This window comes from Triturus cristatus, chromosome 7, assembly GCF_964204655.1.
Source record: "Triturus cristatus chromosome 7, aTriCri1.1, whole genome shotgun sequence".
Taxonomy (NCBI): Eukaryota; Metazoa; Chordata; class Amphibia; order Caudata; family Salamandridae; genus Triturus; species Triturus cristatus.
Genome location: NC_140590.1, coordinates 541,806,219 through 541,822,345, shown reverse-complemented (window position 1 = coordinate 541,822,345; position 16,127 = coordinate 541,806,219). Strand labels below are relative to the sequence as shown.

The 16,127-nt window shown below is 45.1% G+C and overlaps 1 protein-coding gene across 4 annotated transcripts in view; it reads right to left on the bottom strand.

The window, feature by feature from the left end:
* FBF1 (Fas binding factor 1) overlaps window positions 1-16,127 on the bottom strand; it is a 612,463-nt gene that overhangs the window by 197,729 nt on the left and 398,607 nt on the right. For all 4 annotated transcript variants that reach the window (XM_085616959.1, XM_085616957.1, XM_085616961.1 and 1 more), the window contains 3 exons: window positions 6,890-7,024; window positions 5,395-5,495; window positions 1,492-1,698 (listed from right to left, as the gene is read on the bottom strand). In XM_085616959.1, coding sequence (XP_085473085.1) covers window positions 1,492-1,698; window positions 5,395-5,495; window positions 6,890-7,024 — 443 coding nt within the window. The remainder of the gene's footprint in view (window positions 1-1,491; window positions 1,699-5,394; window positions 5,496-6,889; window positions 7,025-16,127) is intronic.

Sequence of the window (16,127 nt, the reverse complement as noted above, 5' to 3'; positions counted from 1 at the left end):
GCAACCCTCACAGCAAGCATATTAGGCTCCAGACAGGAGTGGTGGTACTGGCACGAGAGAACTTGAAGCTGACCTACATACCCAGAGATACGATGGACTCACTGCGCCCCATGGGAAGGATCTACAATTCAGACTGATCACATTGGCGAGGCGTCTCTCAAGTGTATGCTTAATGTATAATTATATTATACTCCTGAAGGTGCCATGTTGTAAGCTCACATTGCATATTACATTCATTGGAAAATGTTAATAAAAACAATTGAAATAAAATAAAGAGAATGCAAATGCAGGAATGGTGGTCTCCTGTTCCTTGCAGTTCATCATTCCTGTATAATCAGAGTTAATTTGCACAATGTCGATGTGCAGTTTGATAACACTTTTTGAGAACGGACTCTTAGTACATCGGACCCTAAGTTCTGTAATAATTCTCTATATGGTCAAAATGGGTTCTGTGTCCCCTCAGAGTATTTCAAAGATCTCAAGCAATGTGTACCAGACTTCTTGACAGAACTAATCAACCAAGATTTTGCTTTCATCCATTTTGACTTTGGGTCAATATTTGAGGGGTGGGGGCGGGTTTAGGGAGAGAGTAGGACAAGAAGCAGATTCCACTACCAAAAACTATCACCATACTCCGATTGTGAAAGACCATCACAATGAGAGCCTTCCTCAGCTTTTATTATTTTATCAGAATGGGCAAAGAGGGCACAGTCTGCAAAAGTGTTCTGACATCCTTCATCAGGCTGCAATGTACTCCCCTGTCTCGTGCAGATCCCTCTTTAAGACTATTAGGGCTCCTTACCGCACTGCAGCATCCTTCCTGACTCCTATAGTGCCTTCCCCACACCGCAGCATCTTTCACCAGAACAATGAAGTGCTCTCTAAACACCATTGTTACTCTTGCTTTCCAGACCACTGCAGTTTTCCCCTGGCAACAGCAGCTCCCTTTCCACACTCTGCAGTTCTCCATCCCAACAGAAGCAGTTTCTTTCACAGAACACAGCAGATAACTTTCAAACACCTATTATTGTTTCTGCTCCAACCATTCATATTCCCTCCCCGATTGAGGTTATTCCCTCACAAGATAGATGAATGCTCCTCTTCAAGCCAGACAACATTTCTCCCCAAGACCACTGTATTTCTACAAAAAAAGCCTACTCCTGACTACCAAGGTCTCATTTAGAGATCAGCGCTGCACACAATTTGGGGCACTCAGAGCATGAAAAGTGCTAACAATTTACGCTCGTTCCTACTACCACATTTTAGCTAGTGGTAATAGTGAGTAAAAAACAAAAGGGAAAATACAATAATAATTCACACAAAATCGGCTCTAATATAACTTGGACGTTACACCCCTTTTATTCAACATCAATGTCAAAACTGACAGCAAAACACTGGTCCCAAAAGTTATTTACAACGGGGTGTTTGCTTGCCTATCTTTCACACTACTCCACAGGTGAGGCCATAGTCTGCTCATTGGCAAAGACTTACCGCTGCAGTTCTCGGAGCCTTTCGATCTCCTTCGTCTTCTCCTTTTCGAATCCGTCGAGCCTGCGCTGATACTGCGCCAGGAGCTGCGACTTCTCTTCTTCAGTGCTATCGCAGCGAGACATGTACTGTGCGGAGAGCTCCTGGTTCTCCTTCTGCAGCCGCTCCTCGCGCTGCTGGGCTGACTGCTCCACAACCTTCAGACGGTTTCTGTCCATGAGAAGAACACAAGGGAGGAGAGCCCGTGGGAAGAAGGCTTGCACATAGTGGCTACTCAGCACAATCATGGGTCAGCACACATGTAACAAATGAACATGCACGTTCACACATTGACACGTGTGAACATAGCAATTCAACCAAGACAAATATCACACCTGCACAACCACACAGATGAAGTGAACCCACACAAAAGACACAATCAAAACCAGTCAAGCTTCAACACACACACACACACACTGCCATACTAAATACATAAATAAATGCACAATCATAAGTCAAACAGTACAAGCAGCAGGACTACAACAAACATGTGTATGCACAGCAAGTGCATATTCATGGTCAAGCTAGACAGCCATCAAAACATGCAAGACAGTGTCCACACCAGCAACTAAAGATGCCACCATGGTAGAGACAACAACAGCAACAATAACTACTAATACAGTAGGGACAACAGTAGCAACCATTGCTGTAACCACAGCTGGAACCATGGCAGGGGCAACAGCATTAACTAGCGTTCCAGATGGGGCCGTATAGAGGCCTGTGTTGTGACTTTATGGGTGTGCAGGGTTGTGACTAGAGTACAGTGACACTATCTATGGTGTTGAAAAGCTATTGCCAGACAAAAAGCTTGCAGGTCAAGAGTGGCACTTGGGGATGGTCGTAAGGTGAGGAATATGTGGGAATATGTATCCATGAAAACATGGCAGCACCTACAGCTGCAACCACATTAAGGACCACAGCATGAACCACAACTGACACCACAGCAACACAACAATAGCAGTGGCATTGACTTTTACAACAGCAGAGACCGCAGCAAGAACAGCTGCACCAATAGTTGGAAGCACACCACAATCCACAGCAGCGATGACAGCTTGCACCGTATATGTAACCGCAATAAAGACCTCAGTGGCGACCATAGAAGGCACCATGAACCTAACAACAGTAGCAACCACATCCATAACCAAAGCAAAGACAACAGATGCCAATCAGCAGCAGTGACAACAGCTTTCATTGCATTAGCGACAACACTAGAAACAGCTTCAAACACAGCAGGGCCAAAATCAGCGACAACAGCTGCTACAACAGGAGGAGGCTGTACTGTCACCTCAGCAGGGTAAACAGTAGCACACACATCTACTAACTCAGTAGCAAAAACTGTTTCATCAGCATTGACTACACGTGTTGTGGCTACAGCTGCCACCATGGCAGGGTCAAACAACAGCAATAACAGCTGCCAGCAAGGTAAGAACAACAAAAAAACCAGCTGTCACAAAAGCAGGCCCCATAATGTGACAAGAGCTGCCAGCACAGCAAGGACAACAATCATAACTGCCAGCAAGGTGGAGAGAACAGCAGCAGCCAGTTTTCAATACAGTGATAAACAAAACAGTGAAGAGTGCAAGATTTGAAATAATGTCAGCCATTTGTAATCAGTCTGGTCCATATTACAGCCCATTCATTTATTTCCCGCTCCATGTGCACTATAGACAGGGGCCAACTACACATAAATAAGCAGGTCCTGCTCCAGTAGGAACTGTCTAGCCTGAACTCCTTAGCTGTGTGCCATGGCACTCATCATAAAGTTACTGCTTGAAACCTATGGCACAGCAAGTCTGGGTACACACTTTGCACTTAGGGCCTCTCACTGAGAAAAACAAGCAAGTAGAAGCAAAGTGAATAGTAATTAGCTAGCATTTGTAAACACAGGCATGAAGAAAACTATCCAAAGATTTTGAAAGTGCTTCCTTTCAATGTGGTTTTGTCCAAGTGTAATTCAAAATAGATTTTTCCATAGCCAAAATAGGACTAAACTAATCTGAACGACTAAGCCTTTAAAACAGCAATGAAGCTGCTGGTTTGGAGAGTTTATCAAATCAAGTTCTTCCATTACGTTAAACATTACAGTATGAGAAACTGTTTGATGGAATGTAGGTGCTCCTGTTTATCTCCAGCTTGAGGCTTTGCATCAGAATTAGGATCCACCTTCTTCTGATTGGGTGGAGTTTCCCATCATATAGGTGATTGAGAAAGTGTTACACCTGTCATCTGTAGGGTGGTCTTCCCCCAAACCGTTTCCCTGCTTACCTACTCTTTTTGCTGTATCTTTTTGTTGGCCTTAGGACTCTGAGCACTTTACCACTGCTGACCAGGGCTAAAGTACATGTGTTTCTCCCCTAAACGAGGTAACATTGGTGTATACCCAATTGGCATATTTAGTTTACTTATAAGTCCCTTGTAAAGTGGTATACCATATACCCAGGGCCTGTAATCTAAATGCTACTAGTGGGTCTGCAGCACTAGTTGTGCCACCCACACAAGTAGCCTTTCAAGCCTGCCATTGCAAGGCCTGTGTGTGCAGTTTACTACTGTTCGAGTTGGCATTTAAAATCACTTGCCAAGCCTTAAACTCCCCTTTTATTACACATAATTCAACCCTAAGGTGAATAAGAAATAGAGTGATATAGATTAGGGTTAAAAGTGTAACGTTGCCATTATTCAGATTTTCCCGCCATTATGGAAACCATGGGGGATAGGTAGTTGGCCAATCTAGCCTTAACGACATAGGTCAGTGGGTGCCACCGGAGTTTTGCACTTCAGTGCATTTAGCATTGAGTTGCATAATAGTATTGTAATTTATTATCTTAAAGAGACAATTTGAGATGTCTATACAAAAGGCTATTGTTATTGTTTACGAAAATTGGGTGAAAATAAGAGTTTTTAGGCGCTCATATAAAATTGCACAATGATATGTAATATAATATCAATATCCTGCTGTGCATTCAAGAAAAGAGGGTAACCACCCAAACCCTCCCAAAATCCCAATCCAAGATTGAATAAACAGTTAACAATTTCTGAAGCACACGCAAATTATATACATTTGATAATACAGTCATATAAAAGAACAAAAAGAGTTTTCGTGTCCTTGGGCTTATCCAATCTTTTAATTGTTCAAATTCTTCCACTGTGGAAGAATTTGAACAATGAAAAGAACAATTAAACAATTAAAAGATTGGATAAGCCCAAGAACACGAAAATTCTTTTTGTTCTTTTATATGACTGTATATAATTTGCGTGTGCTTCAGAAATTGTTAACAGGCTATTGTTATTGCTTGGAGTTCGGCTGATCTTCTATTGATTGCATGACTCTGCAAGCCGTTGCTTCTTTACTTTGAGCTTTCTGTATGGAATTCAGAAACCCTAAAATATATTTGAGCTCCAGTGTACCCACATTGAGTTCTGAAGATATTTGCAGCTGGGAATCTACTTGAGTTAAAGAACAACATCTTTGCTGCAAATAATATAATCATAAGTAAGCATGAAATGATGTCCCCTCGAAACAGACCATAACTATATTATACTCTGCACATTTAGGTGTGCCCATTGAAATGCCACTTGTCTAGGCCTCTAAGGTACCTTAAAACAGACTCATAAACTGTCAAGACTCCCCTGCTTGGTGCCCTTTTGTTTTTACATATCCAATGCATTTCTGGCTTAAAGGGCCTCTAAAGCCTCTTTTCTAATATCGGGCAGGTATGATGGCTATCCTATAGTGAAGAAAATTACACTGACACACACACGCACACTGACACACACCCCCACTCCCCTCCCGATCTCCAGAAGTTCTCTCCATGCCATGCAGAAGGCACTCGTGCTTTAACTCCAAGTAGTGGTGGCACCTTTACCCACTTGTGTGCATTTTCGATCAGCTCCAGGTCCTCGCGGTGCCTACGCTGCAGGCTCTCCAGCAGCATCTTCTGCTGATCCCGCTCCAGTTCCAGCTTCCGGATCTAACAAAAGAATGTGAGCTTAGAAAGAAACAGACTCCTGAAAGTCATCAGTCAGCATCTCTAGTCCCGACACATGGGATCTCTGCTATGGAAGGCTCCAGGGCAGGCAGCAGGAATTATTACCCTACATCCAGACAAAGGGCCCCTATACGAGGGCAGTAGAGATATCACAGTCTACTAGCAAAAACCTCCTGCCAGGAGAAGCTGTTGATCTACTTCTACCCTGTCCTACATCAAGACCATACTCAGTTCAGGCACTGGAGAGATATAACCCTCTACCCCCGCTAGTGTAATGGAGACATAGTGCAGTACACAAAGGTCTGTGTTTGAGTTACGGCACTGGCCATGCAGGTAAGCGGTAAAGTGCAGTTCAAAACTGAGTTGAAAAACAGTTTTGAGTGACCTCAGTACTGGAAGGGTGCACATCATATCAGATCTCTGGTGCATTGGCACAGTATCTATGTAGGTCCATACACTAGAACGGCTTGGGATGCTGCTGGCTAGGACTGCAAGGACCAACAGAGCTTCCTATAGGACACCGGTGGGATGGGGGCGGCTGTCGCATGACAGGCGTGAGGCACATTGGCATATTATGTGTAGATTCCAGGATCTACACATTGAAGGCTAGGATCAATTATGCCTGGGATGGTTGATGTGTACTTCTAACAGTGCTATAATAGTCGGACATGCTACAGGTGAGGAGTAAGGTGAAATCGGAAAGTTGTATGTGGCTATGTGGGCTTGGACAATGGGCTGTGCTGCAGATTTGGATAAAGTGCAATGGCGGATTGTAGTGTCTCCGTTGTATGTATGGCCTTGTGCAGCATAAGCAGGAATACTGCAGATCAGGACTGCAGTAGATTAGCAGACTTGTGCATTCCTGGTGTACTGCATTAACAGGTTGTGGTGTCCCCATTACACTAGCGGGGGGTGCCTGTATCTCTCCAATCCCTGAGTGGAGTATGGTCACAGTGCAGCACTCAGTGGGGCTGCAGGACAGTGCAGAAGCAGATTACAGCTGTTCACAGTAGGGCGATTGTACTAGCAGACAGTGGTGTCTCTAATGTACTAGCAGGGGGTTGCTTGTCTGGAATGACAAAGTGTTTTATGGTCTTGGTGCAGCACTGGTGCTGCAGGGTGGGACTGTAGTGGAGTAACAAGAGCTGTGCATGGGCTGCACTGACAGCCTGTGGTGTCTTTACTACACTAGTAGAGTCTTAAGTCTCCAACGGACAGTAGGGTATGGTCTAGGTGCAGCATGAGAAATGGTGCAACCAGGGCAGGGCTGGTAGACAGCACCACCAGGTGGGTGTCCCTCAGTCCAGCAGGGTGGATACATGTCTTGGAAGGTCTCACAGGCAATCTGTGACAAGGGTTTGAGGTGTTTCCCTTACCTGGCTCATCAGCTCCATGAGCTGTGTGTGAGTGACCCCAGCATCTGCCTGGTGCCCTGCCTGCTGCAGGGACAGAAAGTGCTTCTCATACTCGCTGCTGTTCACAGAGTCCACTCTCAGGGGCTGGAGCAGAGGCTGAGTAACAAAAAGAAAAGAAACGTTACAAGTTGCAGGCAGGAAAGCTAGGCAGTAAAGGGTGAACAGGGAATGTGGAGGCAGGACCGAATGACTATCCACCTACTAGATCAGTCTATACAACTACGGTTGCTACATCTAGGGTTGCGTAACAGTCAATCATGGGACAGAAATGGGCTTTCTCAAGTCATTCTATTCATAGCGCATTTTGAGTGCATGTCTACGCAACTGGCCTCCCAGCGATAGTCGGTCAGCCAGACTCGTCATGTTTTAGGTGAAAAGATAAGTCTTAAGCAGTTTCCTGAGGCTGAGCTCGTTCTCATTCTTCCTGAGTGCTGCTGGTAAAGTATTCCATAATTTGGGTGCTAAATGTGCAAATGAGCTCCCCCCCCCCCCCCACCCCCCCCCCCCGCGCCAGGCTTTTTTGACACTGGCAACGGGGAGCAGAGCTAGATTTCCAGAAGCGTAGCAGTCGCCTAGGACAGTAGGGACAAGTCAAATGGTGTAAAACCTGTGGCCCCTTCATGTGCCAGGCATAGGGCCTTGAACTGTATCCTGATATGCATCAGTAGCCAACGTAAGAAGGTCAGTGCGGACGAACCAGCCATGATGCCGCAAGTCTTGCAGTCTAGACTAGCTTCACTGGACACCGGGGGTTGGGCTGAGGAAGGGTCTCATCAAGTCCTAGATCGACAGGAGGCCTCCTGCCTCTCACAGCACAGGTCTACCTTCAATGTGAGTCCATCCTTTTGATTTCTTGTCATCGGGGAACGAGGGCAGAGCTGAAACTTGTTGCCATTTTAATATCTGCTTCTCTGAATCATTCAGACCAGTGGTTCTTAATCTTTTGACTTCTGTGGACTCCCACTGAATCATTACTGGAAACCGGCGACCCCTGCTGAATCGTTATTTGAAGCCAGGGACCCTTGGCGAAACAATCTTTATGAATTCGACTTCAAAACAATACACAAAAATACAAAAACTGCAAATCCTCAAATACTGATTTTTTAAAAGTTTAATTCTCAAATAAATACAGAAAAAGTTTTCACATCTTCTATTTATCTTCTTTTTTTGGATGCACTTTATTATTTTTTATTTATTAATTTTAATAGTATTTAATTCTATAAAACAGTTGCAGTCTCAGAGTAGACCTTGCAGATCCCAAGAGGTCCTCGGAACACAGTTTAAGAACCACTGATTTAGACATGAATACTTTTCATCGATATCTTGTAACAGTGATTACAGTGTGCCTAATGCCTTATGTTTGTCTGCAGTACTGATTGTTGATTTACAGCCTGTGTGGACATAATGTTTTTAGGTCTAAGTTGGCAGTGCCACACTCTGCAAAAGCTTCTCTAAAATATACCTAGAGTGGGCTCGGACTCCACCCAGAGAAGTATGTTACTCTTGCCACCATCAACTGGCTAGTTGGTATTATCCAACCTCCAATGGTTTGCTTTCATTGTTATAGACGGGCAACTACTACTTTACATCTCAAAGGTACAATCAATCATCACACAAATTCTTTCTCGAATAGATGCACTGTACGCAGAAAATAACTGGTTTATATTTTGTGTTTTTTCAATGCAGCCGGCTTTCTACAATATTTTATTCAGGAATCGAAATGTTAGGTAGACCTTTTGGATTTGCGAATGCCTGTTGTACACAGCACTTAATAGCGAATTTCTGCCTTTTCTAAGGCCTCGATTACAAGTTGAAGACTGAATTCTCATCCTTCAAAGCTGGAGCTTGCGCAGGGCTCAGAACTCTAAGCTGCCTGAGAATCATCGCACCCTCTGCTCCTCTCCCCCAACATATCCCTGCAGGTCAGGACATTCATCCTGGGGAAAAGGAAAAGCATGAGGAATGTGTGCTTTAAATAACGATTCCCCGCGTTATGCCTCATTTTAAAGTTAAGAACTTGGAATGGGAGGTATTTACCACAGCCGGTATATACCTCTAAGTGGAATAATGAATGGTATTTACCAGATGCGGTAAATAATAAACCCTCATCGGCTCACCTCTCACAATGGCCTTAGCACTACCACATAACATCTGTTCCTCTCACCTAATATTTAATCCTCACTTCACTGACATCGGAGCATGGAAGGCGGAGTCTGCCTCACTGAGCTTCAAACTCATGACCTACAGACCACAGTGAACTGATCAATCCTGCTGGCACTGACTGGCGCGCTAGACCCCTTCCAGTGTAGTGAGTGATCTTGGAAACAGCATTTGGCAATCTGCTTTGTTACTTTTTTTTTATTTTTACAATCATTTTTATTGGTATTTCAAAGCCACATAAGACCCCACATGGTTACAGAATGTTGTAAAACAGTGTGGCTTAAAACAACGAAGGAACCAAAGCAACGAAAAGGGGTACAGGGGCAATAGAGAGCTCTTGCAGGCCCAGGCCGACACCACATGTTTTACAAAGGTTGGAGGACACATTGGAATCACATAACCATAGGTACAGTATACATACATTGTCAATCCAGTAGTACATTCAGCAGTGGTAATTAAGACGGCGCCCATTGTCAACGGCTGATAGTGCTTAGCATTGGTGCATATGGCAGATCAGACAGCGCATCGAGATCCCTGGGTCTTGTATTCCGCCAATCAAGGGGAAGTGCCAGGCATATCAGGCGAAGTGGGAGTGTCCATGTCTCTGTCTAAGCCAGTCCAGGAATAGAGCCTATATATCTTTGGGTCTGGATGTGAGGGGCAGGAGTTCCCAAAACGTGGACAATTGTTCTTGACAAAATCCAACGTCGGTTATCCAGGTATCAGTGGAGGGTGCGGTGTTTTTGCCCCAGTTAATTGCCACTCTACGTTTTGCCAACAACAGCAGCATTCCAATCAGACGATGATCTGCAGGGGGAATTTCCTTTACATATCCCAGTAAATCCACCAAGGGTATACGTCTAAGATCCACACCTGTGATATCTTGCATAGTGTTATATACCTTATCCCAGTATCTCGCTAATGGTAGGCATTTTCATGCCAGATGAAGGAATATGGCTTCTGACATTTCCAACAATTACTGTTTGTTCTGAGACCCATATCCAATAACTGCAATGGTGTTCTAAACATTTGGTGTAGGAACTTGAAATAGATTAGGCGTAATCTGTAATTCGGGGACAGGAGCTCCAGATGGCTACAGCAGTAGCGCCATTGCTCAGGCGTAATTGGGACTTGAACTCCGATTCTCCAATGCGCGTGGCTGGATTACCAGGGTTTTTGGTTGTGTGATAATGTACAAGCGTGTGATCAATTTACGGGGTGATGGATCGGTCAATATGTGTTCCAGTGCAGTAAGAGTGTTGGGTGGTGCCAGGAATGTATTGTGCAGATTACGGCAGGTGGCACGCAGTTGATGATATAGAAGAATATCTGATAGATTGGGAGGTGCACCTTTTTGGGATTGAGGGGGGCATAAATTTATCGTCAGGATATAGATCCGTAAATTTAGGAATATTAGCCCTCCAAGAAACATGGCTGACATCCCCAATACAGATTCCAGGATATATTCTTCACTTTGAAAAAGCCATAAGAACTCAGCGATACGGCAGACCAGAGGGTGGTTTGGCCGTTTACATTTCCACGGCATTAAATACAGCTTCAATCCAAATGCCTGCCTACACGACAGATATGCAAGTAATAAAAATGGATTTGGGACCCAACAATATGCAAGTATCATGATTCTTTTTAATGTGTATGCTCATCCGATGAGTGAAACTAAAAAAAACCTATTCAATAAATTAATTAAGGCAATAGAAGAAATAACGTTTGAGTACCCAGCTTGGGATATAATAGTAACCAGTGATTTTAACTCAAACTCAATACACACACCGGACGAGGATGAAGATATAATAACAGCAAATGCAATATGGCAAGTGCAACCTCAAGATCCGCCTGTGCATAAGTGCCGTGATATAAATGGCCAGAGACTGGTAGTAGACCTAGAACGTCTAGGCCTATGTGTGCTTAATGGAAGATCTGAGCAAGACAAACCTCCCACATACGCCTATCACTGCCCTAAGGCCCGATCTATTATAGAATATACAATCCTCACCCTGCCACTACTTGCACAAATTAAGGAATTCTTAATTAGATACACTATTGAAAGTGATCATTCAGCTCAACATCCTGTGCTGAAAATACCGTTCAGCAGACAAACAATAGAGACACCTGAACTAGGTACAGTAACATCGCTCAATTTAAAACGATTAAAATGGAAAAGTACTTCTCTTCCAAAAATATCCTCAAGGGCAAAAGAACTGATCATAACCCTCGGAGCGCAGGAAGGTTTATTGATAGAAGTTTGGATCATATTCGTAAAAACTCTTTTGAAGGAATTTTCTCAAACCTGCCATCTCAGCACCACAGGATGCAACCAAGACAAGCAATTGAGTAAAACAGCACTAAATCTTAGAGCTGAACTAAGAAGAAGAATCAAACGGACAAGGGGAACTACAGTGCCTGAAGCGTATTGGGATCAAATAAAAAAAACTGAAGAGGCAATATAAGAAACGAATCTGGGAAGACAAAAAAAGTAGAACAGATAACCCATGGTCAAAGATTGTATTCAATGTTAAAACATCAAACACAAGAGCTTTCTGGGAACTAGTAAACGGCCTCACGAGATCAAAGCCTGCAATAAATAACACCTGTGTAACTGAGCTAGCCTGGATAACACACATAACCTCAACCCTCTTTATCGTACCTGCTATAAGGGTTGAACATGTGGAAAAATTCAACCACTCATTTGCTAAGGCCTGTAATTCATCAATACACCCAATATCAACAAGCTTGATTATACCGGCTATATCAGCTGTAGCAGCAAGGCAAAAACACAATTTAGAACCATTACAAACAACGGTTGGGAAACCGAAAATTACAACAAGCACTGCTAACTTCAAAATGGCAATAGGCTTGCAATTACCCCAATACACTGTAGAACAAATAGCTTCAGTGATTCAGGCGGGTAGACGAGATGGGGCGCCAGGCCCAAATGGGATCCCTCAGGCAATCTATAAACAGGACCCTAACTTTTGGGCTGTCCCACTGCCTCGACTCTTTCACGAGGTAGGCAAATTAAATAGTCTGCCATAGAGTTGGCGAGGATCAATAATTAATCCGGTATACAAAGGAGGGGACCGAACCGATCCAACCAACTATCGAATGATTGCCTTACTCGAAACAGAAGCTAAATACTACGCTTCCTTAATTTTATCGGACCTGCTAGACTGGTCAGAGTCTAACAGAATCCCTCGTAACCAGTCGGGATTCCGTAAAGGCATAGATACCACCACAAACCTTCTTGCCCTAGGCTTAATGGCAGATAAGAGTCAACGTCAACGTAAGTGCAGTGGGGACTCCCGGAAACAACATTAAGAGCCATACAGTTACCTTATACAAACACCTGGATCCAAGTCAAATTTGCAGACGGCAATAAGCTCACCAGGAAGATCTACACAAACGCCACTTTAAAACAAGGGAGTGTCTTGGCCCCACACCTGTTTAATCATTTCATGGCTGACCTTTCCCCAAAGCTAGATAAGGTGAACTCACATACTCCACGCCTAGGCATCCTGCCAATCACCCATCTATCTTATGCAGATGATATAGTGCTACTAAGCCAGACACAAATAGGCCTACAAAGGGCAATCGATAAACTGGTGCAATTTGCCAAGGAAAACCCAATGGAAATTAATTCTTCAAACACAAAAGCTATGATCATAGGTCGTCGGGCTCAGAAACATCTGCCATTCCAAATCAGCAAGATAGACTTGGAAGTGGTTAGCACCTACAAGTATCTGGGAGTGCTCATGGATAATCGACTTACTTTTCAAGACCACAATGAGATCAAAACGAAAAAAGGAAATTGGCTAATATTTGTCTTCTGCTCAATGACAAGGAACCTGAAAGGGCTATCATTTACACTGCTGCTAGCAGTTATTAAACCCTTCGATGCTCATGACGGAACGGTTCCGTCATGAGCATCGGTTGGGCTGTGCTCATGACGGAACCGTTCCGTCATGAGGACAGCCCCCGGGGGAAGCGCTGGCGCTCCCCCCCTTGTGCAGCGATCTTGCCCCCCTTTACGGGGGTGGCAGCGGAAGAGCTTCCGCTGCCACCCCCGACCCCCCCCCGAGCCCCCCCACGCTTTCTGATGACGTCAGCGCGCACAGCGCGCGCCGGCGTCATCAGGAAGCGTTGGACGCGCTGGAATCCATTTCTTCCAGCGCGTCCAAGGGGGAAGAGGTAGGTTTTCTTGTCCGGTGGGGGCCGCGGCGGTGAAATTTGTAGTATTGAGGCATCGGGGGAGAGGAAAGAGTATTTCCTCTCCCCCGATGTCTCAATACAGGGCATTCCTGCTCCACGATCGCGCACAGCGTCGCGATCGTGGAGTAGGGATGCCCCACTAGACACCAGGGATTTGTTTTTTCGAATTTGGGAAGCGACCCCTTAGGCAAGGGTCGCTTCCTTGGGGGAAAAATTTGTCGAAGTCTTTTCTGCCCCCCCTGGGGGCAGATCGGTCCGCTTTCTGCGCGTTTCTGCCCCCAGGGGGGGGGCAGAAAAGCCCACTAGACACCAGGGATGTTGTTTATGCTATGTAGGAAGCGACCCCTTAGGCAAGGGTCGCTTCCTTGGGGGCAAAATTTTTGGAAGTCTTTTCTGCCCCCCCTGGGGGCAGATCGGTCCGCTTTCTGCGCGTTTCTGCCCCCAGGGGGGGGCAGAAAAGCCCACTAGACACCAGGGATGTCGTTTATGCTATGTAGGAAGCGACCCCTTAGGCAAGGGTTGCTTCCTTGGGGGGCCCAATAATTTGAAGACTTTTCCGCCCCCCCTGGGGGCAGATCGGTCTTCTTTCTGCCCGTTTCTGCCCCCAGGGGGGGCAGAAAAGCCCACTAGACACCAGGGATGTCTTTTATGTTATGTAGGAAGTGACCCCTTGGGCAAGGGTCACTTCCTAGGGTGGTAAAATATTTAGAAGACTTTTCTGCCCCCCCTGGGGGCAGATCGGTCGTCTTTCTGCCCGTTTCTGCCCCCAGGGGGGGCAGAAAAGCCCACTAGACACCAGGGATGTCTTTTTCTTTATGTAGGAAGCGACCCCTTGGGCAAGGGTCGCTTCCTTTGCGGCCTAATTATTTGGAATACTTTTCTGCCCCCCCTGGGGGCAGATTGGTCGTCTTTCTGTCCGTTTCTGCTCCTAGGGGGGGGGCAGAAAAGCCCACTAGATACCAGGGATATAAATATTATTGTAGGAAGCGACCCCTTGGGCAAGGGTCGCTTCCTTGGGCCCCTAAATTTTTTGAAGACTTTTCTGCCCCCTCTGGGGGCAGATCGGTTTTACTTTTTTGCCGTTTCTGCTCCCATTGGGGGCAGAAAAGCCCACTAGACACCAGGGAATTAGTTCAATTAGAAATAGAAGTGACCCCTCGCTTCCAGGGTGCAATTTGTTATATGTATTTGGCTCACCCACCCCGGGACTGAGTAGCCTTTTTTTTCCTGCTGTTTTCTGCCCCACCTGGCACACAAACCGATTGACCATTTGGGTAGTGACATGGCATGTTATAATGTTTATTGTTATATTTTTTGTGATTTCCAATTGTAATGTTTTTTTTGTTTACTTTTTTGTTCTAGGTGAAGGCTTTTCTTCTGTTCACGTTGACGTTGTGGTACTGGTGGTTCTGCTGTTTGTGTAGTTTGGTAAGAGACTGTTTTTTTGTACAATGCAAATGTGTTTGATTTCTCTGCCTGTTTTTTTTTGCAAATGGTGTAATAATAGCAGTATGTTTGGTTTTTGAGTGTCAAAAACTTTTTGCATTGGTTCTCGATGTGTATTTTGTTGTCTTGTGAGTAATTTGTTTTTTTTTCTTCTTTCTAGTTTGATATCGTTGGTCTTTGCTGTGTCACTGCAGAGTTTGTTTCTGGTGAGTGCAGCTGTCTCTTGTAATTGGATTGTATAGTTTTTGAGTACATTGATCTTTGTGATAAAAGGTACACATTTTTTTACTTACTTGGTTTGCACATTGTTGGTTGTTGTTGACTTGTTTGTGCAGTCTTCTATCTTAGTAAGTATAATGGCTAGCCGCAGGATGACTGCTCAGCAGGTTGTTGGTTTGCTGTTTGAGTCTTCCTCTGATATTGGGTCAGAGACTGACTCTGCTTCTGAGGGAGAGGAGGCAGGGGACGATTCTGGCAGTGAGTTTTCTCTCCGTATGGGGTCATCGGATGATGAAGATACTCTTAGTGCGGATGAAGTGCCTGTGTTAGAGGAGGAGACTGATGTGCCGATAGTGCGGCAAGAGGCATCTGGGCTGCAGGCTGGGACTGCAAGGCTTCCCGTTGGTGTAGTGCGGCAAGAGGCATCTGGGCTGCAGGCTGGAGCTGCAAGCCTCTCCGTTGGTGTAGTGCGGCAAGAGACATCTGGGCTGCAGGCTGGGGCTGCAAGGCTTCCCGTTGGTGTAGTGCGGCAAGAGGCATCTGGGCTGCAGGCTGGGGCTGCAAGCCTTTCCGTTGGTGTAGTGCGGCAAGAGACATCTGGGCTGCAGGCTGGGGCTGCAAGTCTTCCCGTTGAAAGTGATGACCTCTGGGTTGCCCCTGGCATGGTGCAGCCGGAATTTCCAGAGTTTACTGGTGTTCCAGGGTCTAGAGTGAATACTGAGAACTTTTTGCCTGTAAATTTTTTTCAGTTGTTTATGGACGATGTGTTTTTGGCAGAGATTGTTGAGCAGACTAATTTGTATGCCGAACAGTTTTTGAGGGACAACAGTGCCAGTCTTAAGTCACACTCTAGAGCTACCCGGTGGACTCCCACAAATGTTGAAGAGATGAAGAAGTTCTTGGGTTTAACTTTTTTGATGGGCTTGCTAAGGAAGCCATCATTGGCTTCATATTGGTCTAGCAGTCCCTTGATGGCAACGTCTATTTTTCCGGCAGTCATGACTCGTGACAGGTATTTGCTTCTGCTTCGGATGATGCACTTTGTTGATAATGGTTTAGCGTTGCCACGAGATCACCCTGATTGTGACCGTCTTTTTAAGATTAGGCCTGTCCTTGATCACTTTGTTGATAGATTTTCTGAGATTTATGC